We start from the raw sequence: 12,757 nt of genomic DNA, 5'->3' as shown, positions 1-12,757 counted from the left end.
CAGATATGACCCACTGGCCAATCACTGCAGGAACAAGACTAAGGGCCAGATTTCCTGCAGCTTCTGCAGCAGTTTTTCAGCCACAGATATGAAGCGTTCTGGCTCAAACGCATGCGCTGTATTTATCAGACAGACGCACCAGACTGGAGTCGCAGTTTGAGGCTCATGTTTGTGTTTGCAAGGTGAGCCTCTCTCAACCTTGAATCAGCATTTCAGGGAGGATCACACAAATAAGAACTGGAGGCAAAGAACTTGATAGAGTCATTAAGTTCAACAGTTTAAGAGAAGGCTGGAATGGAGCCACACATGGAAACTGAATGTGTTTACGTATTGGATGAGATGAAGATTTTTGAGATACTCATAGTGCTCATTGTCATTCTGGTAGTAGAAGGTGGTGTCATTGTAACCGTAGCTTTGGTTCTGTGAGCTGCTGTTAATGTAGAGCCCTTCCATTCTTCAGAGTGAAACCTGTTGTTTGAGAGATCAGGTTATTAAAGGGAGCAGGTTTGTAATATCTACCTAACATTGTTCAGTGACATCACTAAAGCTGCGAGGTGAAGTTCACACAAACACAGTGTTGTAGAATAATTCCTAATTCCTAGATTGTTTGTTAGGTTCTTTTTCTACATTTATACACTTTGTTGTTTTACAATATGTTATAACTACTTAGAAGTGTAGCCACTGGAAGAATGACTGTGGTCTCACAGGGTAAAGGTGTTGACCGCTGCTGTTATTCTTTTAGTGTAAAGTTTAACTACTGAGTGTTTAATGAGTGTGTACTCATATTTTATTCTTATACTCTGTGTGTTTATCATATTTTATTCTTATACTCTGTGTATTTATGAACATGTGCCAACATGAGCAGAACAGCTGCTCAGGCCGCGCAGGCGAAACCTAGCCAACCGTAACCTACACAATGGTAGTAAGGCACCTGCTGTAAGTCACATACGCCAGGCCTGAGATCATGGTGAACTGAGGCCAAGAATGAGATCATGACACATTGTGATTTATGGCGCCTGGTACTGCAGAGTACGGCCAGGTACTGCATGAAACCAAGCTTTGCGCTGCCGAAACTAAACTTGTATGAGACACAGCACCCTCATGGTTGGCATTGTTGAATCATGTACTTGTTCATTGAATCATGTTATGCATGTATCAAATATGTTATTCCTTATTAATTCTTTTAAAAACCGACTCTTGACCGTCTCCAGTGAAGTTTTTGACTACGCAGTTTTTGACTAAAGAAGAAATCTAATAGAGTAATTTTATTGAGTTTATTACATTGGTTAGGGTAGGGACCAGGTCTTTTACTGGCCCGGCCGGTCCTTATTTCCGACCCAACAATGTACCTATAGTTTACCCACAATCATATCAAATCACAAACTGCTGTCTTTCACTTTCTATCATCATTCCTCAACATTTATGACGTTTAACTTTTATTTAATCAAATAAGAAAAGAAGAACAAATATCTGTACGTGCTGATCGTGAGAACATCGTCCAGCTGTTTCACTAAGTTAATGTTTACCATTAATGCTCAGTGGTTTAGGACATCCTGCCTGTCTCCTGTGACTTACTCCTTGTAACTTGGTAGAGTTACACAGATCACTTAAACCTAAATATATATGCCTACATCATCCCGTACACAAAGAGGAAACTTAATGTTCCCCCTGCACACGCTTTCTTTCTCTTACCACGTGCACACACACTTCTTTGTCTCTAGTTTAGTGCATCTTAGGGCGCTTTCACACCTGTAGTTCGGTTCATTTGGACCACGTGAAAAAAATGATACACTGTTGCATTTTAGTTCTGGTCCGGTTCATGTTCACACTGCAGTTTTACAAACAAACCATGAGAAGTAACCATGACGTTATACAGACTTACAAGTAAATTGTTGATTGGACAGCTTTGGCGATTGTCATCCTGCATCATCAGGACCCATGTGGGCCAGAATGTTATGCAGCATTTTAATGCTTCTGATCTGTATCACAAACAGCTCACAAAGTAATAATTTACTCTAAGCATGATTAGTTATGTTAGACCGCAGATCGACTGCATGAATACAGCCTGTTATGAATAATAACGTAAAAACAGGACATGTAGTGCAGGAATAATTCAGGTCTTTTTAGCCTACAGTATAGCCTATTGTGGTATTTTGCAAACCTTGCAAGTAGAACTATATTGTTATAGTTATTTTAATTATTAACCAGAAGTCCAAATTGATAGTTAAATATATTTCATGAGACTGAATTTGCTAATTGGCTATCAACTTTTTCTTGTTTAAGAGTGCTGCACCAACAATAACTTACTTAAATAATAGCTATAATCATTATTATATCATTTAATATCGATACTGATGCCAGCTCAACTTGAATAATTCCAAATAAAAAACTGAATTTGAATAACATAATTATTTATTTTTGTTTAAACCCAAATTCCAATGAACTCAACAAATCAAATTATCTCCTCTTAAACTTTCACTTTCAGTTGTTTATTAAATAAATTTCACTTCTCTCATTTCAATTTCAATCCACAAAATTCAGTTTCAAGGTTAGGAAGACACTTCACAGATCAAGCCTGCATTCTTTCCAACAGCCAGCAAGGGTCGACGCCGCTGCAGAAAGAAGCCAGGTTCCATTAGAAATAAATCAATTTCCCACCTGAGTTATTACCTCAGTAAATACTATAGGCATCGCTAGACCCTTTTTACTGGGGCACATACCCCTGCATCCATGTGCTGTGCCCCAGTAAAATTGTCAGGACTCCTTGGCATCGTTTTTGGACGCACAGGGCTTTGCTGTCAAGTTAGCAACAAGTGGCAACATCTGCAACATCCGGTCAATTTAGCAATAATATTTAAGCAACGTCCAACACAAACTACTGGTTAATGTGAAACAGCTCGTTGTTAATGGTATGAAATGTTGCCGGAAAACGAGTCAATGTACGAACACAGCCAGAGATGTACAGCTAACATCAGGTGCAAGCTGCTCAGACCCTGATGGAACAGTTGCTGCTCCACACTCTTAAAACGCTTTATGAGGTCTGAGTTAGTGCGCAGTCTGTTCAAACCAGCACTGGATGATTCAACAAAAGACAGACTGTTTTAAAGGAGGGAAGGTGCAGCGAGGTGCAGTGTCAGGTGTGACTGTGGAGCAGTGGCAAGTTTCCTAGTCAGATTGGAGAGCCCCGTAGCAAAAAGTTTCTCAGGTTATGACGTGTGTGTGCTTTTGCTGCAGTCAAAGCCCTTTCTGCCACAACAGCGCCAGTGTTAATGGGCTAAGCAAGGGCAGCTGGTGAGGCGCATACTGACATATTTCATACACTTCAATCAAAAATAAAACAAATATTAATTGGAGGGATGGGGGGGGGGGGGGGGGGGGCTGTGTCCCAGTAGAGCTTTATGTCTAGCAACGCCCCTGGTAAACACTTTCCTAATGAGTTTTTGATCTCAGTCATCAGTTTCAAGTCCTCCAGCATGATGTTCATTCGGTAAATTTCCTCTTCTTTTTAAAGACTCTTGCTTAAGTGCACAGTTTCATTTCAAACACGCGCATATGCACACTTTTTCCTCATGGGACATTAGTGTTGTAGTCAAGACCGCCCAAACCAAGACCAAGTCAAGACAAAGAACAGAGTTTATCGAGACCAAGACAAGACCAACACTTTTAGGGGCTGAGACCGAGTCAAGACCAAGACCAGTTCCACACATTACATGACACACAATAAAATGGTACTTCTCAAGTTGATCTGAAAGATCCACATTCCCATTAAAACACCCACAAACACTGAGAGCTGAAATCAACGTCAGCATCTTTATTCATCAGTTCTTTTCCATGTTTAGCATCGGGGGGGGGCAGTCATTAACAGTAACAACACATTTTTAATTAGGGTTATTGCTTGCATTTGAAGCAACACGTTTCACATCCAATCAATGTTAGGATGTTAACAAATAAATGAGACGATGCAGAAACAATTTATTGATATTCCCAAAGTTATGGTCTTGACTGGTCTTGAAATCCAGAGTCCTCCATGTTCGAGACCGACTACAAATACTGTTGAGTCCGAGACAAAACCAAGACCATCAAAAGTGGTCTTAAAGGTTCAGTGTGTAATATTTCTGAGGATCTATTGACAGAAATGCAACATAAGATCCATAACTATGTTTTCAGTGATGTATAAAGACCTTATATAATGAACCATTATGTTTTTATTACCTTAGAATGAGACATTTATATCTACATAACCGCGGGCACTCCCTGCTGTGGAGGTCGCCGTATTTTGTTGTCATGTTTCTACCGTAGGCGACAAGAACAAACAGCGCTACAGAGCGCGTTTCGTCATCATGGCATTCTTCTTGTATAATTCCAGCAGTATCGACACCTAGATGCTCTTCATTAATGCGTATGAAGAAGAAGAAGAAGAGGAACTAATAATAGTAATAAACAGTCTCTGAGTAGTCTTCTGGTTTGAAGAAGTAAGAAGAGAAGTGATATTTGGACAAATGAACGATCACACGTTACTTAGCACGAGAGCCGACAGCCTGTGGACAGACAGCTGACAGCAGAAATCACGGATGTGGATTTTCCCAGATGGAAGGCAATAATGTGGGACAGATGTTTTCAAAGCCACCCATTTTGAGGGGTAGTTTGGAATGTGGTACAAACATCTCTTCTCCAAGATATCTCATTTCAGGATCTACGCTCGTAATCTGCCCAGCAACAGCATGGCGATTTGTGGAGTCAGAGGAAAAACATTGGGGTCAGAGGACTTGGGCCAATCATGGACTGACCTACACTTTTGTTTTATTGTTTTATGACATGACGATGTATACTAAAACACTGGGTCAGGGAGAGATAGCCAGTCAGACTTCATGAACTGATACAGCTTGTTGTTTGTCAGGGAAAGGAAGATCGACACAGAGCTCTGTAAGCTTTATTCATTTACTTGTAATAAAACTGATTAACTTGGACCAAAAACATCTTCTCCTATTGCTTCATGAAAGAACACCCTGGACCAAGGACTACACATAGTTTAAAAAGGGTAATTTAAAGTCACGGTCCAACAGTAATTAACTTAAGTTTGTCAGACTTTAGCGACGCAAATGAAAGCTGTTGTTTGATAGCTTTAGCTTGAAGCTCACCGAGAGCCGCGAAGTGTTTCCTAAGTCAATATTTAGTTGCATTAACTTCATGTCAGCTATTTATTCTCCAGCCTGTGGTTTGGCTTTGCCGGTTAAGTTAGTGAGACAATCAGCTGATCAGTAACGTTAATTGGCAATAAAATCGTAAGCTAGCTTAGCTGTTAGCTTAGAGCATGGAAGCATCAGCCAGCTAAACTTTTTCTGCCCTGGTAGAAAAATCACGTAAGGTTGGTTGGATTGGTTTATTCACCAGAGCTGGCTTTGGCTTGTGGTGTAAAATATGTTGTTGGCTTAGTTTCATGTAGAGTTACTCTCTCTCCAGCGCTCAGTTTTAGCTTTTCGGTTACGTTAGTGAGACAATCAGCTGATCACTAATTGGCAATAAAACGGCAGCTTCCAGCATCAAAGCTCATATCAGCCAGCTACACTTTTCTCCTCCAGCCTCTTTTATTGCTTTGTTACATGGACAGAAATGTGCCGTTACCTTCCTGAGACCGCTGATGAATATTATTGGTAATGAACCAGCAGGGAAACTCAGATCAGCAGCTAAGCTTCACATCCAGACTGTCCAGAACTCAGCTGCCAGGCTTTTAACCAGAACAAAGAAATATGACCACATTATTCCTATTTTAGCTTCATTACACTGGCTCCCAGTATGTTTTAGAATTGACTTTAAAATTCTATTGATCACTTTTAAAGCTCTTCATGGCCTCTCGCCTTGTTATATTTGTGAACTTTTAGTCCCATACGCACCAGCACGTACCTTGAGATCCTCGGGCAGAGGTCTGTTGTCTGTGTGTGTGTGTTTGAGATGTTCTTCATTTACTTTAGTGTGTTAGTCCAGATGAGCCAACCCTCCCAACTTGTAAAATACTACAGACGCACCAGACTGGAGTCGCAGTTTGAGGCTCATGTTTGTGTTTGCAAAGTGAGCCTCTCTCCTCCTTGAATCAGCATTTCAGGGAGGATCGCACAAATAAGAACTGGAGGCAAAGAACTTGATAGAGTCATTAAGCTCAACAGTTTAAGAGAAGGCTGGAATGGAGCCACACATGGAAACTGCATGTGTTTAGGGTCCAATCAGCTTCATGGACATTTGAATTCTGGAGTCAATTATTCCTGTCAGGTTATAGATCATTCCAAGCCTTTGTCCCAGCCCCCTGACACCTAGCCCCCAAACCAGATCCAGATCCTTTACAGACAGACAGACTGTAGGACAGACACACCACACAAACAGGAAATAAATAACTCTCAGTCAGAATGTACATACCATAGAATAAAGAGCATAGATGGCCACCAGGGTCAGAGGAAGGCCAAGTGCAACGATTATGCATGTCACTACGTATTGGATGAGATGAAGATTTTTGAGATACTCATAGTGCTCATTGTCATTCTGGTAGTAGAAGGTGGTGTCATTGTAACCGTAGCTTTGGTTCTGTGAGCTGCTGTTAATGTAGAGCCCTTCCATTCTTCAGAGTGAAACCTGTTGTTTGAGAGATCAGGTTATTAAAGGGAGCAGGTTTGTAATATCTACCTAACATTGTTCAGTGACATCACTAAAGCTGCGAGGTGAAGTTCACACAAACACAGTGTTGTAGAATAATTCCTAATTCCTAGATTGTTTGTTAGGTTCTTTTTCTACATTTATACACTTTGTTGTTTTACAATATGTTATAACTACTTAGAAGTGTAGCCACTGGAAGAATGACTGTGGTCTCACAGGGTAAAGGTGTTGACCGCTGCTGTTATTCTTTTAGTGTAAAGTTTAACTACTGAGTGTTTAATGAGTGTGTACTCATATTTTATTCTTATACTCTGTGTGTTTATCATATTTTATTCTTATACTCTGTGTATTTATGAACATGTGCCAACATGAGCAGAACAGCTGCTCAGGCCGCGCAGGCGAAACCTAGCCAACCGTAACCTACACAATGGTAGTAAGGCACCTGCTGTAAGTCACATACGCCAGGCCTGAGATCATGGTGAACTGAGGCCAAGAATGAGATCATGACACATTGTGATTTATGGCGCCTGGTACTGCAGAGTACGGCCAGGTACTGCATGAAACCAAGCTTTGCGCTGCCGAAACTAAACTTGTATGAGACACAGCACCCTCATGGTTGGCATTGTTGAATCATGTACTTGTTCATTGAATCATGTTATGCATGTATCAAATATGTTATTCCTTATTAATTCTTTTAAAAACCGACTCTTGACCGTCTCCAGTGAAGTTTTTGACTACGCAGTTTTTGACTAAAGAAGAAATCTAATAGAGTAATTTTATTGAGTTTATTACATTGGTTAGGGTAGGGACCAGGTCTTTTACTGGCCCGGCCGGTCCTTATTTCCGACCCAACAATGTACCTATAGTTTACCCACAATCATATCAAATCACAAACTGCTGTCTTTCACTTTCTATCATCATTCCTCAACATTTATGACGTTTAACTTTTATTTAATCAAATAAGAAAAGAAGAACAAATATCTGTACGTGCTGATCGTGAGAACATCGTCCAGCTGTTTCACTAAGTTAATGTTTACCATTAATGCTCAGTGGTTTAGGACATCCTGCCTGTCTCCTGTGACTTACTCCTTGTAACTTGGTAGAGTTACACAGATCACTTAAACCTAAATATATATGCCTACATCATCCCGTACACAAAGAGGAAACTTAATGTTCCCCCTGCACACGCTTTCTTTCTCTTACCACGTGCACACACACTTCTTTGTCTCTAGTTTAGTGCATCTTAGGGCGCTTTCACACCTGTAGTTCGGTTCATTTGGACCACGTGAAAAAAATGATACACTGTTGCATTTTAGTTCTGGTCCGGTTCATGTTCACACTGCAGTTTTACAAACAAACCATGAGAAGTAACCATGACGTTATACAGACTTACAAGTAAATTGTTGATTGGACAGCTTTGGCGATTGTCATCCTGCATCATCAGGACCCATGTGGGCCAGAATGTTATGCAGCATTTTAATGCTTCTGATCTGTATCACAAACAGCTCACAAAGTAATAATTTACTCTAAGCATGATTAGTTATGTTAGACCGCAGATCGACTGCATGAATACAGCCTGTTATGAATAATAACGTAAAAACAGGACATGTAGTGCAGGAATAATTCAGGTCTTTTTAGCCTACAGTATAGCCTATTGTGGTATTTTGCAAACCTTGCAAGTAGAACTATATTGTTATAGTTATTTTAATTATTAACCAGAAGTCCAAATTGATAGTTAAATATATTTCATGAGACTGAATTTGCTAATTGGCTATCAACTTTTTCTTGTTTAAGAGTGCTGCACCAACAATAACTTACTTAAATAATAGCTATAATCATTATTATATCATTTAATATCGATACTGATGCCAGCTCAACTTGAATAATTCCAAATAAAAAACTGAATTTGAATAACATAATTATTTATTTTTGTTTAAACCCAAATTCCAATGAACTCAACAAATCAAATTATCTCCTCTTAAACTTTCACTTTCAGTTGTTTATTAAATAAATTTCACTTCTCTCATTTCAATTTCAATCCACAAAATTCAGTTTCAAGGTTAGGAAGACACTTCACAGATCAAGCCTGCATTCTTTCCAACAGCCAGCAAGGGTCGACGCCGCTGCAGAAAGAAGCCAGGTTCCATTAGAAATAAATCAATTTCCCACCTGAGTTATTACCTCAGTAAATACTATAGGCATCGCTAGACCCTTTTTACTGGGGCACATACCCCTGCATCCATGTGCTGTGCCCCAGTAAAATTGTCAGGACTCCTTGGCATCGTTTTTGGACGCACAGGGCTTTGCTGTCAAGTTAGCAACAAGTGGCAACATCTGCAACATCCGGTCAATTTAGCAATAATATTTAAGCAACGTCCAACACAAACTACTGGTTAATGTGAAACAGCTCGTTGTTAATGGTATGAAATGTTGCCGGAAAACGAGTCAATGTACGAACACAGCCAGAGATGTACAGCTAACATCAGGTGCAAGCTGCTCAGACCCTGATGGAACAGTTGCTGCTCCACACTCTTAAAACGCTTTATGAGGTCTGAGTTAGTGCGCAGTCTGTTCAAACCAGCACTGGATGATTCAACAAAAGACAGACTGTTTTAAAGGAGGGAAGGTGCAGCGAGGTGCAGTGTCAGGTGTGACTGTGGAGCAGTGGCAAGTTTCCTAGTCAGATTGGAGAGCCCCGTAGCAAAAAGTTTCTCAGGTTATGACGTGTGTGTGCTTTTGCTGCAGTCAAAGCCCTTTCTGCCACAACAGCGCCAGTGTTAATGGGCTAAGCAAGGGCAGCTGGTGAGGCGCATACTGACATATTTCATACACTTCAATCAAAAATAAAACAAATATTAATTGGAGGGATGGGGGGGGGGGGGGGGGGGGGGCTGTGTCCCAGTAGAGCTTTATGTCTAGCAACGCCCCTGGTAAACACTTTCCTAATGAGTTTTTGATCTCAGTCATCAGTTTCAAGTCCTCCAGCATGATGTTCATTCGGTAAATTTCCTCTTCTTTTTAAAGACTCTTGCTTAAGTGCACAGTTTCATTTCAAACACGCGCATATGCACACTTTTTCCTCATGGGACATTAGTGTTGTAGTCAAGACCGCCCAAACCAAGACCAAGTCAAGACAAAGAACAGAGTTTATCGAGACCAAGACAAGACCAACACTTTTAGGGGCTGAGACCGAGTCAAGACCAAGACCAGTTCCACACATTACATGACACACAATAAAATGGTACTTCTCAAGTTGATCTGAAAGATCCACATTCCCATTAAAACACCCACAAACACTGAGAGCTGAAATCAACGTCAGCATCTTTATTCATCAGTTCTTTTCCATGTTTAGCATCGTGGGGGGGGGCAGTCATTAACAGTAACAACACATTTTTAATTAGGGTTATTGCTTGCATTTGAAGCAACACGTTTCACATCCAATCAATGTTAGGATGTTAACAAATAAATGAGACGATGCAGAAACAATTTATTGATATTCCCAAAGTTATGGTCTTGACTGGTCTTGAAATCCAGAGTCCTCCATGTTCGAGACCGACTACAAATACTGTTGAGTCCGAGACAAAACCAAGACCATCAAAAAGTGGTCTTAAAGGTTCAGTGTGTAATATTTCTGAGGATCTATTGACAGAAATGCAACATAAGATCCATAACTATGTTTTCAGTGATGTATAAAGACCTTATATAATGAACCATTATGTTTTTATTACCTTAGAATGAGACATTTATATCTACATAACCGCGGGCACTCCCTGCTGTGGAGGTCGCCGTATTTTGTTGTCATGTTTCTACCGTAGGCGACAAGAACAAACAGCGCTACAGAGCGCGTTTCGTCATCATGGCATTCTTCTTGTATAATTCCAGCAGTATCGACACCTAGATGCTCTTCATTAATGCGTATGAAGAAGAAGAAGAAGAGGAACTAATAATAGTAATAAACAGTCTCTGAGTAGTCTTCTGGTTTGAAGAAGTAAGAAGAGAAGTGATATTTGGACAAATGAACGATCACACGTTACTTAGCACGAGAGCCGACAGCCTGTGGACAGACAGCTGACAGCAGAAATCACGGATGTGGATTTTCCCAGATGGAAGGCAATAATGTGGGACAGATGTTTTCAAAGCCACCCATTTTGAGGGGTAGTTTGGAATGTGGTACAAACATCTCTTCTCCAAGATATCTCATTTCAGGATCTACGCTCGTAATCTGCCCAGCAACAGCATGGCGATTTGTGGAGTCAGAGGAAAAACATTGGGGTCAGAGGACTTGGGCCAATCATGGACTGACCTACACTTTTGTTTTATTGTTTTATGACATGACGATGTATACTAAAACACTGGGTCAGGGAGAGATAGCCAGTCAGACTTCATGAACTGATACAGCTTGTTGTTTGTCAGGGAAAGGAAGATCGACACAGAGCTCTGTAAGCTTTATTCATTTACTTGTAATAAAACTGATTAACTTGGACCAAAAACATCTTCTCCTATTGCTTCATGAAAGAACACCCTGGACCAAGGACTACACATAGTTTAAAAAGGGTAATTTAAAGTCACGGTCCAACAGTAATTAACTTAAGTTTGTCAGACTTTAGCGACGCAAATGAAAGCTGTTGTTTGATAGCTTTAGCTTGAAGCTCACCGAGAGCCGCGAAGTGTTTCCTAAGTCAATATTTAGTTGCATTAACTTCATGTCAGCTATTTATTCTCCAGCCTGTGGTTTGGCTTTGCCGGTTAAGTTAGTGAGACAATCAGCTGATCAGTAACGTTAATTGGCAATAAAATTGTAAGCTAGCTTAGCTGTTAGCTTAGAGCATGGAAGCATCAGCCAGCTAAACTTTTTCTGCCCTGGTAGAAAAATCACGTAAGGTTGGTTGGATTGGTTTATTCACCAGAGCTGGCTTTGGCTTGTGGTGTAAAATATGTTGTTGGCTTAGTTTCATGTAGAGTTACTCTCTCTCCAGCGCTCAGTTTTAGCTTTTCGGTTACGTTAGTGAGACAATCAGCTGATCACTAATTGGCAATAAAACGGCAGCTTCCAGCATCAAAGCTCATATCAGCCAGCTACACTTTTCTCCTCCAGCCTCTTTTATTGCTTTGTTACATGGACAGAAATGTGCCGTTACCTTCCTGAGACCGCTGATGAATATTATTGGTAATGAACCAGCAGGGAAACTCAGATCAGCAGCTAAGCTTCACATCCAGACTGTCCAGAACTCAGCTGCCAGGCTTTTAACCAGAACAAAGAAATATGACCACATTATTCCTATTTTAGCTTCATTACACTGGCTCCCAGTATGTTTTAGAATTGACTTTAAAATTCTATTGATCACTTTTAAAGCTCTTCATGGCCTCTCGCCTTGTTATATTTGTGAACTTTTAGTCCCATACGCACCAGCACGTACCTTGAGATCCTCGGGCAGAGGTCTGTTGTCTGTGTGTGTGTGTTTGAGATGTTCTTCATTTACTTTAGTGTGTTAGTCCAGATGAGCCAACCCTCCCAACTTGTAAAATACTACAGACGCACCAGACTGGAGTCGCAGTTTGAGGCTCATGTTTGTGTTTGCAAAGTGAGCCTCTCTCCTCCTTGAATCAGCATTTCAGGGAGGATCGCACAAATAAGAACTGGAGGCAAAGAACTTGATAGAGTCATTAAGCTCAACAGTTTAAGAGAAGGCTGGAATGGAGCCACACATGGAAACTGTATGTGTTTAGGGTCCAATCAGCTTCATGGACATTTGAATTCTGGAGTCAATTATTCCTGTCAGGTTATAGATCATTCCAAGCCTTTGTCCCAGCCCCCTGACACCTAGCCCCCAAACCAGATCCAGATCCTTTACAGACAGACAGACTGTAGGACAGACACACCACACAAACAGGAAATAAATAACTCTCAGTCAGAATGTACATACCATAGAATAAAGAGCATAGATGGCCACCAGGGTCAGAGGAAGGCCAAGTGCAACGATTATGCATGTCACTACGTATTGGATGAGATGAAGATTTTTGAGATACTCATAGTGCTCATTGTCATTCTGGTAGTAGAAGGTGGTGTCATTGTAACCGTAGCTTTGGTTCTGTGAGCTGCTGTTAATGTAGAGCC

At 40.7% G+C, this 12,757-nt stretch overlaps 2 protein-coding genes across 3 annotated transcripts in view; one reads left to right on the top strand and one right to left on the bottom strand.

Annotated features, from left to right (window-relative positions):
- LOC119911387 (G-protein coupled receptor 4-like) overlaps positions 1 to 6,618 on the bottom strand; it is a 36,311-nt gene extending 29,693 nt beyond the window's left edge. The window contains exon 1 of the mRNA XM_038730275.1: positions 6,409 to 6,618. Coding sequence (XP_038586203.1) covers positions 6,409 to 6,606 — 198 coding nt within the window. The 5' untranslated portion in view covers positions 6,607 to 6,618. The remainder of the gene's footprint in view (positions 1 to 6,408) is intronic.
- LOC119911377 (G-protein coupled receptor 4-like) overlaps positions 1 to 12,757 on the top strand; it is a 286,949-nt gene that overhangs the window by 87,525 nt on the left and 186,667 nt on the right. The gene's annotated exons all lie outside the window — the stretch shown is intronic.

Source organism: Micropterus salmoides, unplaced genomic scaffold (genome assembly GCF_014851395.1).
Source record: "Micropterus salmoides isolate LMB-PRFRI ecotype aquatic unplaced genomic scaffold, ASM1485139v1 Ms_hic_scaffold_2, whole genome shotgun sequence".
NCBI lineage: Eukaryota > Metazoa > Chordata > Actinopteri > Centrarchiformes > Centrarchidae > Micropterus > Micropterus salmoides.
Note: the sequence above shows the minus strand (reverse complement) of the source record. Positions and strands in the feature narration are given on the sequence as shown.